General features: G+C 40.0%; 2 protein-coding genes across 2 annotated transcripts; both read right to left on the bottom strand.

Moving 5' to 3' along the window:
* Window position 1: 1 nt before the first annotated feature.
* Window positions 2-13,245, bottom strand: ern2 (endoplasmic reticulum to nucleus signaling 2). Its single transcript, XM_034030347.3, has 21 exons — window positions 12,853-13,245; window positions 9,574-9,691; window positions 9,340-9,373; window positions 9,129-9,201; window positions 8,664-8,736; window positions 8,108-8,332; window positions 7,323-7,578; window positions 6,640-6,718; window positions 6,252-6,405; window positions 5,998-6,119; window positions 5,463-5,657; window positions 4,743-5,013; window positions 4,537-4,627; window positions 4,159-4,348; window positions 3,653-3,752; window positions 3,226-3,425; window positions 2,873-3,020; window positions 2,662-2,789; window positions 2,372-2,495; window positions 2,027-2,094; window positions 2-1,806 (listed from the first exon to the last, which is right to left on the bottom strand). Exons 1-21 carry the CDS (start codon window positions 12,922-12,924, stop codon window positions 1,564-1,566), a joined length of 2,964 nt encoding a protein of 987 aa, XP_033886238.1. The 5' UTR covers window positions 12,925-13,245; the 3' UTR covers window positions 2-1,563.
* Window positions 13,246-15,162: 1,917 nt separating this feature from the next.
* On the bottom strand, window positions 15,163-19,640 carry LOC117417902 (RNA pseudouridylate synthase domain-containing protein 1-like). Its single transcript, XM_034030290.3, has 6 exons — window positions 19,503-19,640; window positions 18,785-18,979; window positions 18,241-18,364; window positions 17,731-17,833; window positions 17,542-17,643; window positions 15,163-17,231 (listed from the first exon to the last, which is right to left on the bottom strand). Exons 2-6 carry the CDS (start codon window positions 18,967-18,969, stop codon window positions 16,825-16,827), a joined length of 921 nt encoding a protein of 306 aa, XP_033886181.1. The 5' UTR covers window positions 18,970-18,979; window positions 19,503-19,640; the 3' UTR covers window positions 15,163-16,824.
* Between the last annotated feature and the right edge of the window lie 61 nt (window positions 19,641-19,701).

The following is a 19,701-nucleotide window of genomic DNA, read 5'->3' as shown; positions in this document are numbered from 1 at the left end:
ATACAATGTATGTATCCATTTATTTAAAAATCCAATACAAAATATCCCCAGCGACATTCACCTCACAAATATTTACAAAATGTAAGAAATGCATCCTGTCATATAAATACAAATATGTAAAAGCTTTCTTATAGTGCCCCTCTATATCCTACACTGCAAAAGTACATTTACGTAGTCATCAATTTCAATAATTAAACTTGATTTTAAATTGAAATCACTTACGCCAATACAAGCTACCCTGTGCAACGTGACCTGTGGTGGTACTGTAAGTGACTGCACATTCATTACAGTATATAAGAGTGTGAAGGTATAATAAACAGCAGGTTTAAAATTGTAATTTTCACTTGGAAAACTTAATCACTATTTGGCCTTGGGATTATTTTATTACCCAGCCAGTAAGTGTTTAATACAGTAGCCAACACACAAATCTTTCCAAATGTTCCTTTTGAAATACTTCCAAAACCCTATTATAAAACTGCCACAAAGGAAATAAATAACATAGTATATCTAGCATTCTTGACTAAAATAAATTCATAAAAACACTTGAGATATTGTAGATCTAGAAATTGTGACAGAGCAAAAATATATCCCACTAAATACCGTTGCCCCCTCCCAAATGTAAAAAGTTTTATCAACATGAATAAAAAATAATTTATAAAAACAATTACTAAAACAGTAATCCAATTTTTGTATTCATGATTATAAAAAAAAAAAAAATGATATTGGTGACTTATTTTTTGCAGGTGTTTTTTTCTGTTTGAGGCGTAAATGTTGAAACCAAAGTGCTAACAGGATACAGTGGTTCACAGCAGCCCTTGAAGGAAATCCTACCAAGTGCTAGTTTCCTGGTCACAAGTAACAGTTTAAAGTTAGGATACACTTTTTTTGGTTTTTGGTACACTGATACAAGTTTAGCTATTGATTGTCAATTAATGTTAGACCTTGACAGTAAAATGTATTCTGGACACTGAAAACCTATTACTGCCTTACGATGAGGTAATATACCACATGAGAAATTATTAAAAAGCTGCAAAGTGCATACGACTATACACCTGCATAATTAATGCTTGTTTTATCAATCTCGATGCAACTTAGTGGAATGCTTTAAAATGTATTTATGTTTCCGTATACTAACTAATATCTGTTTACCATTGGCTGTGTTTAATTCAACATTCTTCATGTAACTAAACCTTACTTCTGTTAATCTTTTCAGTAAGGCCATGGGTCTCCTGTATAACACGTTACTTATGATTTTCCTCCCAGGGCAGGCAGGATCATGATGAATGTCTTAGCCCTTGTTTCAGTGGTCAAATCTCAGAAGCTACACAGAGTTGGGTCAGGCCAGCACTTGGCTGGGACACTTCCAAAAAAGAAAACCAGGTCGTGCAGTAATAGAGGAAACTGTAATGTAAGGAGGCCCTGCATACTGTGTTAATGTTGAATATGGCACAGTGTTTTGCATTGAGACCCCAGGACTCATCTTGTAGATCCAACCTGTTTGAATACATTCCAAGTTGTTTTTACTGCTTCTGTTTAAAATCTTTTAAAATAAAGTCAGCCGTCCTATTGCTTCCACGTGGCAGGTATCTCCGCACTTTGGTTTATTATTTGCTGCTGCAGGGTTTGTGAGCTGGTCTCTTGGGAGTAGTAGGGGTGCAAGAGTCTCTCGTGGGCACAGATCCGCATGGCGCTGTGTGTGTGGAGAAGCAGGCGTGGGAACCGGGAAGTAAAGTACTGAACAAACTGGTCGGGAACCTCCCCTAGTGTAGCCTGAACGTCCAATGGCAGCTCGTGGTAGTGATGTTTCTGAAAGACAAAAGCTGCTTGTTGAAACACTGGAGAAGGGTGTTCACGTTTGACTAGTTCACATTTTAACATGGTGAAAGGCTATGGCTTATCACAGAGAAGCTGCACCTCCCTGTCAGCGAAGTCGAAGCCCTCCAGGAGGATTCGCTTCACGGCCACTTTCCGGCCTCTACATGGGTAGAATATGAAAGAGTGTTCGATGTTTGTTTTGCGTACACACCTTATTCCTCATCGCTCTTAACAGATCACGCACCGAATTGCCTTTGTAGGTCCGAAATTTTCTCAGGTCTTAAGGGGAAAAGAAACAAAATACAGTAAGCATTGTATAAAAGGATTGCTAGATTACTGCCCGTTACTATACTCGACATATTAAAGGAGAGAATGTACTTTAAACCTGTACTCAGTTATAAAAATCACAATGGTTCTGTATGACACGTGTCAGAAATAAAGGGTTATTTGGCATACTGTTTACAAAAAATACTCCAAATTGTTCAGAGCCAGAAACCTTATTCAATCCAAGTAGCCTGATTTACTGTTTTATTCAAAGTAGAGAAGCGGTCTTTACCTGTCTGCAGAGGGATAGAAATATGCATCCTCCAGTTGGTTCTCACCACAGTTCTCGCCCCAGACTCCAGCCTGTTCACAATAAGGCCTTCTGCAGGTTCCTTCTCTATGCGGTCGCTCACATCCTAGCAAAGGAAGACAGTTCAGTTTAGAATAGATACAGTGTGTAAAGCGCGTCTCTCATTCAGACTATTTTTCCGATCCTAATCAATCAAAGACTTTGACAAATTACCCGTTAAGCAACATGGGTGAAAAATGGCACTACAGCTAATGAAAAGGTTTAGAGCACACCTGAAAGAACTGTAGCTGCTTCTCTCGACTCCAGAAGAAGGGGTGTTTGAGGACACAGCTAGTGGACGGTCGTTCTTGAGGTTTGCTGCTGATCATCTGCATTATCAGGTGCTCAGCAATGACGTCCTCTGGAATGAGAAGGCACACATGCTGTAGCACTGCTCGTCCAACAAGACGCAAGCAGCGGCAGGCCACTTTTGTGTCTCCTTACCGTAAAAGTCTTCCATGAAGTGGTCAAGGGTATAAGCCCCAGACAGAATGTTGGCTTGGCGTCTTATGGTGTCGCCGAAGGGGTGCTGACCTCTGGAGATAACATAGTAAAACACACAGCCCGCTGAGAAAACATCCACGGCGTAGGTCTGCCAAAAATAACAGCGGGAAAATTTACAATTCTTACTTCATCAATAAAAACCTTACAAGACCGCATAACAGTACAGTAGGTCCCTTCTTCAGAATAAACTCAGGTTATTCTTGAACATTTATTGAGTGGCTATTACTTTATTAAGTGCAATAATAATAATAATAATAATAATAATAATAATAATAATAATAATAAACACTCACAGGATTATCTTTGGGTTTGTCTAGGAGCACCTCAGGAGCGATCCAGCCCTCTGTCCCCGGGATCCCAGAGCGCAGGCTGAAGCTGTGCCGGCCCGCAGGCAGCTTCTTGCACAGCCCGAAATCCGAGATGACGGCCCGCACCCTGCCCAGGGAGTTCGGCAGGGAGATGAGGATGTTCCGAGGCTTCAGGTCCCGATGCACTGGGGGCACACAACCACAGAAGCCACTCTTAGAGACCTGGGGTCAGGATTTACTACAGCTGAATTCTGTCAAAACTGCCTTAATTACGAGCCCTGCACCTGTGCCATCTGCTTGATCTGAAGCAGAATATGTTGGCTATTAAGTAGGTAACTTTCACGTCAATTTATATGAAGACTAGAATATTGGAAACGCTTCCACACATATACAGCAATAATGTTACACGTACCGATATTAAGGGAATGCAGATGAGACAGACCAGACATTGTTTGATGGAGAATTGTCACAGGATCTATCTCAAGAGCGTTGAATATGGGATCTTCAACATACTAAAAAGAAATATTGAAAGTGCAAGAGTGGTAATTAAAAAAAAAAGTATTCATAAGATTTCTAACACTTTAGCATTACCATCTAAATGTTGTAATTTGTCAACAATAAAAATGTAATGTCACCCTGTTTACAGAATTACTGTACCTAGAGAACTAAAAAATAAGCTGCCATAAAAAAAAGCTGGCAGTGAAAAATGAATACATTGAGATCTTTCAACTATACAGCTTTAAGATTAAAAAAATAATAATATATATATATATATATATATCTCAGAACACTTTTAGAAAAAACAAGCTCAAAAAGCTAGTTTGTTACTGGAACAGGAACTTATCCCAGAACCTTCAATCATGCAAGAGCTCAGTTATTCCAGCAGGGGTCAGTCTAGAGCCAAATAGAGTGCTTCACCTCCTGCAGTGTGGCTGCACAGAGCTCTGTGGCGATGTAGTAGAACTGCTTGTCCTTCTCGGTGCAGAAGTAGCGGATGACATTGGGGTGCTCATCTGACTCGCGGAGAAGCTGCACCTCCCTGTCAGCGAAGTCGAAACACTCCGGGAGGATTCGCTTCACCGCCACGTTCCGGTCATCAAAGCGGCCTCTACATGGGTAGAATATGAAACAGCGTTCGATACAAGCAAAGCAATGGCAGGACACAACTTCACACTTCAGCACCAAGGGAGAACACACAAACTGACCTGAGCTAACGTGAAGTGGAAAGCTCTGCCTTACCCAGGGGTAGGAAAAGCACAAGCCTGCGTTGCTACAGCACCAGGACAACCTTCTTACCTGAAGACAAATGTTCCCTCTCCTCCGTGGCCGAGCACATCCTTGGGCTTGAAAGAAATCTTGCCAATGACCACTTCATCCGTTTCAACATCTTAAAAGGGTTTAAAAGGAAAGAGAAAATGATAATAATCTCGGGTTGATTAAAACATACAAACACAAAACTGGTTGCGCGTTCCTCTCGCTGTATTTGAATGTGTTTTTTTTACCCCCGACAGCGCTGGAGCTGAAAGTGGAGTTTTGGTGTTGCGCAGGGCCGTTGGAGATGTTCCTGTCTGACTCGGAGTTGCTGTAGTAGTCAGCGCCAGCAGGGGGCACCCTCATGGAGGTCTGTGTGGTCACATCTGTGTTCTCAGTGCTGCAGCGCCGGGTCGGGGAAGGGGGAGGAGGCTGCTGGGACTGAGACTGGAGCAGCTGCAGCTTTGACTCCAGCTCCTGCTCCAACTGCTGCTGCTGCAGCTGCTGCTGGCGCTCCAGTCTCTGAGAAAGAGGAGAGGGAAACGATATTCAAGATACTGCACCATAGACTGCTGTTAGCTTTCCATTTGGTTCCCCTTACTTTAACCGTTGCATGCATGAAATATTGAAAATAGCTGGAAAAAAAAAACATTTGCAGTAGTTTAGGACACATAATAAATATATTTTTCACTGAAATTATTTTTTCATTGCTTTATATGGTGAAAAAAGGCATTCTGATATGAGGATGCAACAATCTCCTAGCCTCATATGAGGTTAGGCTATCATGCATTTGCATCTTCCATATGTCCTCATATAAAGACTAGAACAGAGTTTTTTGTATCCGTCCTCATATGAGGTCACCATGCATGAAAGGGTTAATACTTGACATCACTTAATCATAGGGTACACACAGGCCTGTGACACTAACTCACACATGGATGTGCCTCTAGCAGTTGAAAGTGGAAACTCACTTTGGGGTAGGTGAGTGCGAAGACCAGCCAGCCCCCGAGCAGCACTGCGATGACGGTAGCAGTCACAATGTCCTGGCCGACAGACTCGGGCAGCGGCTCCGCTGGGGGGTCCTCGTGTTGGGGGGGATCGAAACGCTGCCACCCGTCACCTTCACTACTAGTGGGCAGATCCCCAGGCTCGTTCAGTGCCAGGAACTGTGTAACAAAGGGAATCAGATTCAAGTTCATTATACCATGACTGGGAAATTAAAAGTATTTTTTTATACAAATCTTGATTTCTCATGTAACATCGAGGGATAAAATGACTAGAATCCAGCTACTCCGACCACCAAAGAAGGGCAATATGAAGAGAGCCGGTCCTGATGCATGCTATACTGTACTGTAAACAAACACACCTGAACGAGTCCTTACAAAAAGGAATGATAGACAAAGAAGTTATAATATAGACTATAGCATTTGTTCAAAATAAACACTTCTAAAAGGAAATGTAACACCAGGAAACATGATAGGGTCAGTAATACTGTGGGTGGCTTACATCATCGAAGAGGGTCCATCTCCGGGGCCGTGTGGGTATGACTGCCTCGCTCGTTCTCCTGAGGTTCTCTGGGAAGGCTCGGAGTAGAGTGGTGTGGGCCGCAGGGGGTAACTCATGGTGGCCTGGAAAACAAAACTAGCTTTAAGTTGTTTTTTCTGCACCATCAAGAGCACAAGTGGGTCTACTTATAATAAAACAATGAACACTTTAAAAGATATTTAATATACTTAGGGCGATTAGTTTGAAAAGCATACCTATCAGTAGCCACTGGTTGTGAATGTTAGTGGTGGTGCTCCCCTGTGGGTACTTGACGTCAGTGCTAGGAGTAATGACACACTCTCCTTCCACCCGCACTGTAACATCGTCTGTTGTAGGGCCTTCAATACGTGCCAGCGTAATACCCCTGGGCTGCAGGAAGAAAAAATAATAGGCTTTATTTATTTAGGGAATATACATTTTTGTCTTAAATGCTACTTTCAGATCGAGGTTTTTTTAAACCCTGATTTGCACTGGTCTAGTAAGACAGCATTTTACCTACCACTGCAAACCAAATCTACATTAAAACTGATCGCCAACTGGCGCCACAGGATTAGTCATCCTTCTGAAACATAATCGAAACACAAACAAAGAAAATAGACTTACCACAATAGCCACACCTTCATGGACCAGAGAGGTCGAAGCATAGAAATTGGTGTCAAACTTTCCAACATATAAAGAGGGACTGCAGAGAGAGAAAGAGATTAATTTAATATGGCTTTCACTCCAGACTTTGTTCTTTCCATAAATCCTTCCATAACCCCACCCCCATTCCTTGAGTCCTTCTGACTTGACCCTTACTACAATAACAGCCATAGTTTTATATCTGGAATAAAAATCTCTTCATAGTTAAAGAGTGTGTTATTAATATGATAAAGCTGTGAGCTGTACCACTTGAGGGGGATTCGGAAATCACTGTAACAAAAATATTTCCGGATACAGATTCCGGATACAGCGTAAAAGACCAACCAGGAAGCTTATTTTACAGCATTTAAATATATTAAAGCAGAGAAAGATAGCGTTGTCACATTCAAATGCTTACCTGAAAAACAGCAAATGCTAAATTGTATAATATTTTTATGACCAACAACAGACACGTAGCCCCGGACAGAGCTATCTTTAGCAGAAATAATTCCGATCTTTGATGCAGCTGGTGTTTTTTTCGTTGAAGAGATTTTAAAGAAATCACAGGGGAACTACATATTACACAGCAATGGGTACAGTTCACGGAAATCGTGAAATCCGTGATAACCGTGTAAATAAAGACTGATAACGAGCAGAGTCCTTACACGAGCTGTGTCTTGGTGCTGGCCTGCTCCTTCATGAACTGGTAGCTCATCATGCGAATGCTCTGGGAGTGGAAGGTGAGGTAACGCAGGGTCTCCATGGCCACGTTGAGGAGCGGGATCCTGCGCAGGCTGTCCTGCTGCCAGATATACACCCCCACCACGGGAGAGCCATAGTTCTGCATCCACAGCATATCCCCCGAGTCCCGATCCACAGTCACTACCAGGCCATCACCACTCGAGGCAAAGTGAGCCATCTCTGGAGGAAAAAAAAAACAAGCTTTGAACAAGTGAATTCGTATTGAATCTGGTTCTGTTTTCACAAAGAAATCCAGCTGTACAAATGCATGTCCTTAGAAAAGTTTCTCAGGGTAAAAGCATCTCAAAGCAGGCACAGTAAAGCACAAAGAGGAGTCACAAAAGCATAATAAACCCTGTGGTAAATCAGGTCGAACTATGGTAAACACATAACATAAGCATGGGGAACTGCAAAATGACTGTGTTATGCTTTTATAAGGATTTTGGCACTGCATCATTTAATTGCAATAACAACAGGATGTGCCCAATATTAGGAAAAAGGAGACGCTGTGTTTTGCAACGGAGCTGAACCACGAGATGTGTCTTTGTGATCTACTGTAAAGTAAATAAGACCTAAAGCAGTTAGCTGATAGTTGGCTGTATTGTGGGTCTGGAATAATAACATTGCAACAGCCTTTATTATGTATGTTTAATCACTTTTCTTTTTAAATATGAGTAATTGACAGGGAGTGCTTACACAAAGTACTTACTGTAGTCATATTTCTCATCACACCGCGGTGCTGAATAGTCGTTGTATGTTGCATTCCACCGAACTTCACGAGTTTTAGTGTCATACATGGTGATCATGTACTCTGAGCGTCCGATGTACAGCAGCGGCGCAGAGGGACAGATGTTGCTGGAGGTCTCCGTGGTCAGAGTTGTTTGTTTCTCCCCAGTCTTGGGATCCACTACAAACCATGTGTCATGCTTCTTTCCTGATAAATTCATAAATATGTTTTTTTACATCCTGGCCCCAAACTGGAAATTTATTATCTAAAAAACAAATGGAATATACCCACTTCTGGGGGCACAATGTTGCAGCAATCACAGCAAGAACCAGATATGTATATATATATATATAGAAGAACTTATATTTTTGCACTTATTAGAATTATTAGAAATAAGGTCCCTTGGTTTACAGTATATTAATTAGCTGTTTATTTATTTTAAAAATAGCAGTTAATTAAAGATGGAGCAAATGGCTTAAAAATACAATCTTTAGCGTCTTACAGTTTGTTCGTTTAAAAGAGTTTCAATGTGTCTCACCTGTATAGAGAACGCCATCAGAACTACGACACGGGGATGAATGGACCAGCTCTGGGATGGTAAACGGAAGTTTCTGCAAATTAAAAGAATAAAGTCATTTGCACTTATCTGAATTATTCTCCATTGGTGACTGTTTTTAAATAAATAAATAAATAAATAGTACTTTTAGAGAGCTGCATTAAAATGCATCAAATCCTTTTTGCCAAGTAAAGGTGTTAGATGCCTTGAATTTAATTATTTCTAAGTGCTATCCGCTAAGGTTAAATTACAGTAACTATAGAGATTTGACATTGGAGAATATGTAGTACTCTAGCAGGAGTCACGTAGACAAAGCTGTTCAGGGCTTTCTCTCGCAATATATAAGGAAAAAAAAAAACAGTACTAAGCAAAAAGTGGAAATGTAGCTTTAGAGACTTTATTTTACATTCTAAATGCTGCGGTAATCTAATACACTGTTGGACTCACCATCAACCCATCATTGTTTTTGTCTCCGAAAACATACAGGCTGCCGTCATTGGGGTCGGGGAGAAACCCTGGTCTGCAATTATAAACATTGCACATTTACAAATCAGAAAACAGCCAAAACAAAACAAACAAACTACATTTCAATCCGCCTCAACAGGGACTTTGGTTACTTGTAGGTTACTGACGTGCAAACGTGTACAACAGTACTTACTCTGTTAGATACACCGGCACCTGGAGTATTGGATCTGAAAGGTAATTTAAAACATTGTTAGTAAGGAATTGACATGAATCTCAGGTGCTGTAAGGGACAGGCTGATTTTCACTACACTCTCAGTGTATACAGCATTGTTCAGCATCCTAGATGATATTATATACAAAGCACTAAGAAGAGGGCGATAAGCTCTTGAATAGAGTGGGTTCTAGTGACCGATATATCCCCTCACACCTTCTTTTAGAGTCCATTTGATGTCCCCGGATTGTTTACTGACAGCGTGCAGATTTCCATCCAGAGTGGACACAAAGAGCAGTGTTTCCGGGAGAGTGACCGAATTTCCAGCATGACACTGCAACACAACAGAGAAAACGCCTGAAATCACCTACTGAAACTACCTGGAACTGTTCAGCAAGAGCCCTGGAACCCACACAGAGACCTCCTGGTACACAAGCAGGTGCTCACTCAGCAAATCCATTAGAACTGCTTGCCAATAAATGTGATTGAACTCTGCATAGACCAGGGGCGCACAACTTTCGACCTGGAGAATCATTCTACATCAGGTTTTAGAGGTTATCAGCTAAATAATTAACAGGTGAATTAAATAATCAAGGATATGGTTGTGACAGGTTACAACAGCCCTCGCTGTGCACCACTTGATAGACTTTTGTCACAAGACTTTGTCACAATATTGACACCTGATAAGAGATTTAGAGCAATATCTGCTTGCTTGAACATACCCAATTTTATCAATGCACTACAGATCAGAACCTGCAAAAAACTATACCATCGATTACAGTAAAATCCTTGTGCAATTGACATATTCCAATTTTGAACTATTGTTACTGTTCAGTGTTCATTATTACACATCATAAATCATTACAGGCAACATACAGGCCGGTTTAATGGTGAATTTGCAATTTGTCAGTTGTTTGTATCTGGTGTTTTGTTCTGTGGTTTGTAGCTGTCGGATAAGGCAGTAACCTCATGCAATATATCTCATCTAAAACTGATGTTTCACTTCTGCGTCTGCTGCCTGCTATATACATGTATTGGCACTATGTGTTAGGAGAAATCTTTTCAATATGTATTGCTATGGTCAGTAAATTAAGTGTTGCTAATAAACTGTGTGTTGGTGGACATGACTACAGAGGATGGACAGACAATAAAATTAAAGAAATGTTGAATGTTTTTTTGCAATTCCTTCATTTAATAATGTTAGAGCAGACATTCTGGTTATTTGTACAGAGATAGACTTTACATATTGTTTACAATGCAGCTAAACTCTGAGACACAAAGAAGTGGAATATTCAGTCAGTTCACCCAGGGGCACTATGACCTGGTTGCTGCTTTGAGAACAGGACATCCTGGATCCCAGTCCTAAACTGTTATCACAAGAGGGAGGGTGTGTTCCAGACTGCCTGTGGCATTGTGCCGGGTTTGATTTTATGAGGTTGTGTTTTAAACTGAACCAAAGGCATTTTCAGCAGTGCACCAGGCATGTGACTACTGTAGTCTACCATTGCAGGCATTGCCTGAGCTTTTCCTCTCTAACTGCTGTCTAAGCTGGTTGAGCTCACATTAAAACAAGGAATGTCTTAGACTGCTTTAAAATCAGACTCGGATTCCCATCCCATGCTGTGTAACAGCTTGTAGCATATTTTGTTTGCTAGTAAGACTCAAAGCTAGCATTCTGCATAAGCTGCTCTGTGCTCTGTTACCGTTCCCTACATAACAATCAGCAAAGGCTTAATTCCTAAACATTCCTGAACATCTTTCTTTGTCTATGCCTTTCCTGCAACATTCATTAAAGGCTCCTTTCCCCATGTATAGCTGAGCTGGCCAGTGGAGTTTCCACTGCCGCTCAGCTATAGCTCAGCTACACCTCAGTCTGTACATTTTCACATCTCATACCCAACGGGGCCAAACTGCTGTGCGGAATTACCTAATCGAAAGGCGTGTGCTAAAGAGACTAACTGTTTTGAACAATGGCATCTGTTTTAAACCTCATTAATAAGACTACTGACTGCTATGTAAAGACTGAAAAGAAAAACAGTCACAAATGTTTGTTCAACTTTGTTCATCTTCGCTTGTTTGCATATATTCAACCAATCCCACAATCCAGCTTTTACTTCTGCACTATGACCTTTACTGCTGCATTACTACTTCCTCGGTCAGCTATACCTGACAAAATGATACTGGAACGCAGACAGTCGTTTTAACTACACCTCACAGACTGTCCAGCTCAGCTATACCTGGGTGAAGACAGTGGAAATGAGGCATAACTCTCCAGTTTCCTTTTTGGCAGCCTGCAAGTGGGAAGTTATAGCAACTGTATATTAGGATAGCACAACAGGTGTAAAATGAAATATATTGCCCTATCTGTATTTACTTTCTCATAGACAGCATTAAGATTTCAGTTTGCCAGATGCTTAAACTGAATTTAGTTTTGTGTGTGTATTTGCTGAATGGCTCAAATTCAACATATCTTCTGGCTTCCAGAAATATCAATGTTATTGTTTAAAAAAAATTGTTTGCAGTAAAATTACTAATTCAAATACCCTCCTCTGCTAACAACTATTTAAACAAAAGTTTCTGTCCCCCAGCTTTGCAAACACTGCCGTAGGAAATAAGCACATAACAGATGTGACTCAGTGATAACAGCCAGGCACAGTTGGGATTTCATTCAAAGCATTTGAAACAGTCGTCTTTAATTAACTCCTAGTTTTTTACACAAAAAAAAAGTTATTTTTTTTTCAAAACAATTATCAATAAAACTAAGTAATATGATTCAAGTTATTTTTTATCTCGCATTTTACAGTAGCAAAGTTAAGACTTCCAAAACAACTTTTTTTTTTTTTTCAAGCTATCAACCATCAAGAACGGGTTTCTTTTTTTCAACAGAACAAAAAAAATCCTAGCACTTAAAGGGTAAGATTAGTTTCTGATCGTCAATGCAAAAATGTACACCTAAGACGTATCTTTTGTTTCTGTATTGAACGCATAATGTAGACAGATGTTATTCAGCATCTGCCTGGGAGGACTAACATATTCATTTCAATAAACTCTTCAAAGTGTTACTGTGCTGGACCTGCAGTATTACAACTATTGTATGAAATTGTTCGCACGCTATTGTTTTGAAAAAACTGCTGCTACACTCGTCCTACGGTCTTGCGGATCTGCGCTGGTCTGTACTGGTCATGCTTCTAATATTGCTGGTTAATGCGAGGCTTCTCAAATTTTTTGTGAGGATGCACAGGTAATTTCTTTACGATGCACACACATGTTTGTGCAGACACACAATATACCGTAAAACTCCTAAATACCGCGTATCAGTGAACGAATACTTTACACTGACAGTGAATGAATAATGTTACATATTGTTTTGTTTTTTTTGTCAATGTATTTAATTCTGCATCTTCTAGTAGGTGTACATACGCTTAATTTTAATAGCCGAGCAACTTTTGACCAACTTAATATGTAATGTTTTGTTGGAAATCGAAATGATCTTACCTTAAGAAAGTTGTTGCCCAATATAATTAGCAGCAGCGCGTGGGTTACAAGAGTCAGGAATGGAACCATCATTTTTGGAAAGCCGCACCCGTGCAGGAATATACAAAATTAGAAATCCACCAGGCTAGAAACAATATCTAAAACAGGTTGTTTCTTCCTTTCTCCTTTTGCTTTCATCTTAATCTTGATTTGTTTTACCGCGTATCTAACACATGTTTCACTACAATGTTTTGCTCAGTCTGAAATTATTATGCACGACAGGAGCAATCTAGGATAAAAACAAATATCCCACATTTCCGTGTTCAGGCGGAACTTGTGATGTCACCGATGCGCTGCTGTTAACTGTCAAACATAGGAGTTACACGGGCGTCGGTTGTTCCTTGTGAGTGAAAGAGCTGTCTGACAATGAGCAGAGGCCAGCGGGATAGACTGTCCAATTGCAGCTCTGAAGAGACGGGTCAGGATAACAACATAACAAAAAGCGTGGTGTCAGGCTGGGACACGTGGAACTCGCTGATGGTGAAAGGGATTTTTCTTTCATCGGGCATAATAGAGATTGCTGCAGAAAGAGAATGTGTTCTGTATATTTTGTTTTGTGGTGACGGTTTTCACCAAAACGCTAAAAGACAAATCATGTGTGCCCCAGTATTTTCTTTTAGGCTTACTGTGAATGCACAGTGAATAAAAACAATGAAATATATTTGCTAGTGTTCAGCTGAAGAAAATTGGCATATAAGAGTATGGAAAAACACTTCTGTTATTTATTATCATTTGTTTACTAGTAGACATATTTATCCAAGGCGACTTACAGAGACTAGGGTGTGTGAACTATGCATCAGCTGCAGAGTCACTTACAGCAAGGAGGTTAAGTGATTTGCTCAGGGTCACAGTGAGTCAATGAGTGAGCTGGGATTTGGACTGGGGACCTTGGGGTTACAAGCCCTTTTCTTTAACCACTGGACAGTTTTGCCTACATTCTCGAAAGGTAACTAGCTGTATCAGAATATGCAGTACTTCTTTTTGAGCTATTCACAAACTTTCCATCATTCTTAAATAACTCTCGTAAAAAATAATTTTCTGAAAAGGGCCCACATCTTGAGGCTCTAACTTTCAAAAAAATATTAGCACATTTGTTTAAGGTGAGATCAATATGGCCAAGCCTTTATTTAGTCATAGACCATACTAATGGGCCTTGCTTGTTTGTTTAGAAGGAGCAGTCACAATGAACGCAAACAGTGGCACTGGCAGGTGTCGCCAGAAGAAAGGTAAAATAATCGACAGCTGTTTGGAAGAAGGTAGTAATGGCTGTTGAAGCAGGTTTAGGAGTGTAGCCTTTCTACAGCCTCACTTTTTCACGCTTTACAGCTCTGAACTCTTAAGTGCTGGATTTGAATCTGGCTCCGATCAAAAGTGACGTGAGTTTGGTGGTCTGAATGATCAAGATTTGGCTAAAGATAAATATTTTACTGAGAGTTTTACTGCGGTATAAGCCATGTGGAGTGCTTGCAACAGAGCAAAATGTGCACTCGTAACATCAATCTTTGGTTGGCATTGTTCATTGCACGTTGAAGGTGCATGAGAGTTGGCATTAAATCTGCATGTCCTGGAAAAGTTTACTATTGGTATTGAGCCCCACCCACACAAATGTGTACCGCTCTTTCTGTAACCTGAGTTTTTAAAATGTTAAGGTTAAGGTTTGTCAATTTGGATGTACATGTGTTGTGGGACTCCTCTAGTGACCAATAAGTGTACTGACTTAATGAAATAATGGCTTCTTTAATACATTTTATACCTCGCTGTGACAGCTCCTCCTTTGCAACTATGTATTGGAAAATGGTCAGGTCGCATACTAAATGATCTCAATTGGCAAAAAGAACATGCCATTATGTCATTTGTTTTTATTATAATGATTGCAGGAAATTATATGACATCATCTTCTTTTGTATTGTGGCAGTGCTGCCATTAACCTGTAGAAGGAACAGGTCATTTTGCTCTGTGAATATGAAACAATGCTTATGGTTGGCCCAAAACCAAAATCTGTGAAGTCAGTACATACAGCAAGGTTTATGCAAAGTTTGTGTTGAACCTGAATTTGCGATACATGTAAAGTTTTGATTTACAATGAAGATTCTTTACAGACCTTAAACAAACTGTGTGTCTGGAGGATAGCCCCAAACAAATAAAAGTAAAGAAATAGAACTGACCATACTTAAAAGCTTTTTTACCACCAGGCATTCTGACCACAAAAATAGGTATTAACATGCAGACAACTTCTCTCACACCACCCCCAAAAAATGAATAAACAGTCTATTAACAGCACTATCTGTTTTATTTCATTCCCCATTTATAAATATAATTTAAAATGTATATAATATAACATTAAGACATATTTTCACAACATTTATCATACAAAGTACAAAACAAGATGACCACAAAACAGACCAAACACAGCACCAACAGACACTATTCTTAATCTAAATAGCTGAAAAATGGTGATAACTGAACAAGATACAGTACTTTGTAATAAAGCACACAATCATTTAGCAGTATTTTGAACTGTACAACAATAAGTATGCATGCATTGTTATTGTAACCCAATGTAGATTAAGAGTAAGTAGCTTCATATTACATTTTGTTTTGCAAACTTTCTGAGTGGTCCCTAAAGCAATCACTCACAGACTGTGTTTTGTTTTGATTTCTTGATATTATATATTAAAAGGTGCTTTGCCCTGAGTTCTAATTGCTTGCCATACACAGCACTGTCATCAGTTCTGCACTCAGAACCGTTACACCGAAAGTATCAAAAATGTAATAGAAAAACATAACACTCAAGTAATTGCAGTAAGAATCAGGTGTCATGTTTGGCTAAAATGACCTTTTATTTGAACACTCCAAGCCACCCAAGAGGAATGAGGAATGTGCAGAGGTTCTGAGTGTAAGAGTCTCAAGAGTTCCTGTGGAGCTTCTAATCAGATGAGGTGCAGGGCTGAATAAACACACATTATCACCAACGAATACACTACTAACTTAACACAAAGAAAATGCTAAAAGGTGTACTTCCATGGCGCCTCAACAAACACTTTAGTCAACCAAACATGGTAAATGTTACTACTGAAAGCACTGTTTCTTCCACGTTAAAAAGAATTATACAAAATTAACTTCAAATTTAAAAATATGAAATTGTCACTAGTTCTGCCCGAAATTAACCAATTGCATATATAAAATAGCTGCAAGGAGTTATCAGTGAAAAGGACACAACAGATAGAGGTCTAAATCCACAGGTATGTCAAAATCTTGATCTTGCTCTTAATTGTATTAATACTTGTACTGTGATTCTTGAAATGTATTTTTGTTTATGACTGTAAGTCGCCCTGGATAAGGGTGTCTGCTAATAAATAAATAATAATAATAATAATAATAATAATAATAATAATAATAATAATAATAATAATAATAATCTAAAACACAAATGTTCTGCAAAACCACTTCTTTGTTCAATAGAACATGTAATCAGTTTGCAAAATACTAATTGAATTATCTACTATTTTTAGAATGACTGTAATATACCATGCATACCTGCCCCAAGGCAACACAGTAACTGCAGTACCCACACAGGTCAAGTGCAGTTATAGCAGAACTAACCTCCAAGAAAAGGGGATAATTCAATGGTTTTGATATCTGTCTGGTTTCAGAAATATCTTGGACCACCTTACCTGAGGCAACATTAGGTAACCAAGGTCAGCAAAACCAGCTGTAACATGCAAATATGGGTTAAGTGGTCACAGTGCCTACTAGGGCATATTACTTAGAGTATGCTTGATAAAAATGGGGTAAACCTGCCTGTTTGTCTCTCAAAATTGTGGATTACACTCATACCAACTGCCATAGTCCAATCTATAACATTGGGCTCTAAGGGACAGCCACCAGGGCCAGTCACCCTTTAGGCATACACATCATGTTGTGCTCTATTACTTAATCTAACGTCCACTCAGCCAGCCACTGCTCACACTGCACCCTCTGCTCCTCGCTCTCCATGACGCTCTTCTCAGCTCTGCCCTGGTCTTGTTTTGTCAGTAGCTCTTTCTGTCTCCTGTGTTCTTCAGCCAGGTCCTGGTCTGCCACATCCTGGTCCTTTAGCTCCTGGATGAGCCTCTCCAGCTGCTGCTCCCTTCGCTCTGGGACCCACTTGGGGTCAATGGATGTCAGGAAGGGGTCACAGGCCGTGACCTCAGTTGGCTCTGCCTCCACGGGGATGCGCAGGAAGTAGGCGTGCAGCATCATGCGGTACGGCGCACAGTCCTTCTTCAGGCTGTAGGTGAAGTCGCCCACAATGGGATGCCCGATGGAACTGCAATGCACTCTCAGCTGGTGGGTCCTGCCTGTTACAAGGTAAAATTTAAACTAAAGCCACACAGATAAAGGTCTCAGCTAGTGACTTCATCAATGCAACACAACCTACATATTACCCTCAACCTACTTTCCTTGAACTTTGACTGATGTACCACTAGAGGGCAGCAAGGACCAATGCAGAGGGAAGAATGCAGAATTCTGCGGCATGTTTTGCTGAGCTGCTCATGCTGACTGCTAATGGACAATTATATTTTATTGGACCAAAATGGTTGTTGCAATGTGTATTGTGGGAAATCCTGCCATGCTCATACTTGGTACTGAGGCTGGACAGTTAACTACCTGTTAAGGGCTTCAGCAGAATTTTCGTCACTGGGTCTCCGTCGTAAGTTCCATATTCCAAGACGATCAGCTCAGTTTGACATGGCTTGGGATTCTCACAACCTGGCCAAGCACAAGAAAGAATACAGGTTTGACTGTTGTAAAGCTACGAGATGCATAACAATAAGAAATGGATTGAAGAGGTCTCACCGTGTGTTCCTTCAATACACATCATGTGTGTCATTCCCTCTGTAGTGTTTTTACCAATCGCGTAATCAACAGTCACCCTGCTGCTTTGCACATGCCCCCTCACCTGGTGCAAAGACATGGAACGGAACAGCTGCAAGTTAGGCTGTACTTCCAAATACATTATTATCAAAGCCCTTTGTGTTTTTATTTTATACAAGTATAGCTTTTGTAAAACCTAGTAAAAAAAAAAAAAAAAAAAAAAACTGAAACTGAAACTGAAAATAAAGCCCCTGACACTACATTTTGTATGTGTGTGCGATATGCTGAACCATCAGGCTGTCACTCCTAACATTTAGGACTAATTATTTTTAAGTTTCATTCCCATTGGTTTAATTTGGGAATGCTAAAAAGCCAATTAAGATCTTAGCCATTTCCCATCACTGGGAGCAACTAAGACCATCTTATCTCCCAAGGGTTAGGTTAGGAATTGCTTTATCACCAGTGAGGTCTGGATTAAATGTTGTTGTTTACCAGAGCAAGGTAGGCCTTGGTGACCAACCGTTCTTTGAAGCACCTGTAGGCCTTCCCAGCAGCGCTCTTATTCAGAGCAACACACAGCGCACCACTGGTGGAAAAGTCCAGCTGGTGGCAAAATCTGGGGGAGGAATAAATACATAAATAAATATGAAAGGGTTAGAAATACATCCACAGAGACTCTTGTAAAACAGTTACGAAGCAATGCATGTGTAGCAAAATACAGTGCAATACATATATGCATACATACATAGGTGAAATGTAATTATCTGTTTATAAGCACATGCGATTGGCATGGCTTAGTTTTAAAATATTCAAAGCTGCAAAGATAATGGTGTACTGTAACACACACTGGCAAATCATGGAGCAGTTCCTTCACAAAGACAGACCTTTTTTTTAAGTGAACAGAAATAAGAGCAAAGAAATGGGTAAAATCTACATGCAAAACTACAACCTGTACTCAGTGCCACGTGTTACATTACTATAATACAACACACACTGACTGTTACGTGTTTTGTAGCAGTAGCGTGAATCTAGTCACCTGAACCCGTAGTACGTGTCTGGGTCTGCTAGCTCGGGGAACCTCTGTTTGAGCTGGCTCTGGACAGTCTGCTTCTCGTACCACATCTTGCTGTCGATACGGATGTCCCAGTGCTTGTTCACCACGATGAAGTTGGAGCTCTGGTACAGAATACACAGGTTATCAATGTTGGCCGGCTCCATCATGGGACGGGTCCTGTTAAAACAAAAGCACATGGCAATAACGCAATCACATACCAATAGGGACGTAAGGCAGCTACATAAATGTAAAATAAAAATAAAGGATCGCCGGAATACGTTTGTACTACCAATATTGTTTGGCTGAACATCGGTACCTTGCACAATTTTCATTTTTCAAATGCAAACAACCCAGATAATTACCATAACTAACATGACCATGCTTCACTATGCTACTAAAAACCAAATATAAATGTACAGTCCGCACATATGCATTTAACTGCTGTGCTAATTAGTCGTAGGATGTTGTCATTGTACTTCTGAATGCGGGTACTGTGTGCAGACAATTTAATTTCGCCTTTAAGAAATTATCTAAAATATACCGTAATAAGGTAAGAATCTATCTATCTATCTATATATCTATATATCTATATATATATATATATATATATTGTTGTTGTATGATATGTTTCCGGTAATAAAATCATAACTGCAGGATAGATGCTTATTCTAATTCTAAAGATTCTAACATTTTTACAAACCTGATATTTTTGGTTTAACTGGTAATTACCCCGGTGTAAACACTAACATTACATAACATTAACACATTTCTTCCAATGTCACCACATTGTGTACATTAAATGCGTACAGCACACACGAGACAGGAACACAGCCTCTTATCCAATCGCAGCCGTATTCAACAAAAGAAAACCGTGGCGACCCACCAATAAGTGGACACTG

The sequence above is a fragment of the Acipenser ruthenus genome, chromosome 13, assembly GCF_902713425.1.
Source record: "Acipenser ruthenus chromosome 13, fAciRut3.2 maternal haplotype, whole genome shotgun sequence".
Classification (NCBI taxonomy): domain Eukaryota; kingdom Metazoa; phylum Chordata; class Actinopteri; order Acipenseriformes; family Acipenseridae; genus Acipenser; species Acipenser ruthenus.
The sequence above is the reverse complement of the archived record's forward strand: the minus strand, read 5'-3'. Positions and strand labels throughout refer to the sequence as shown.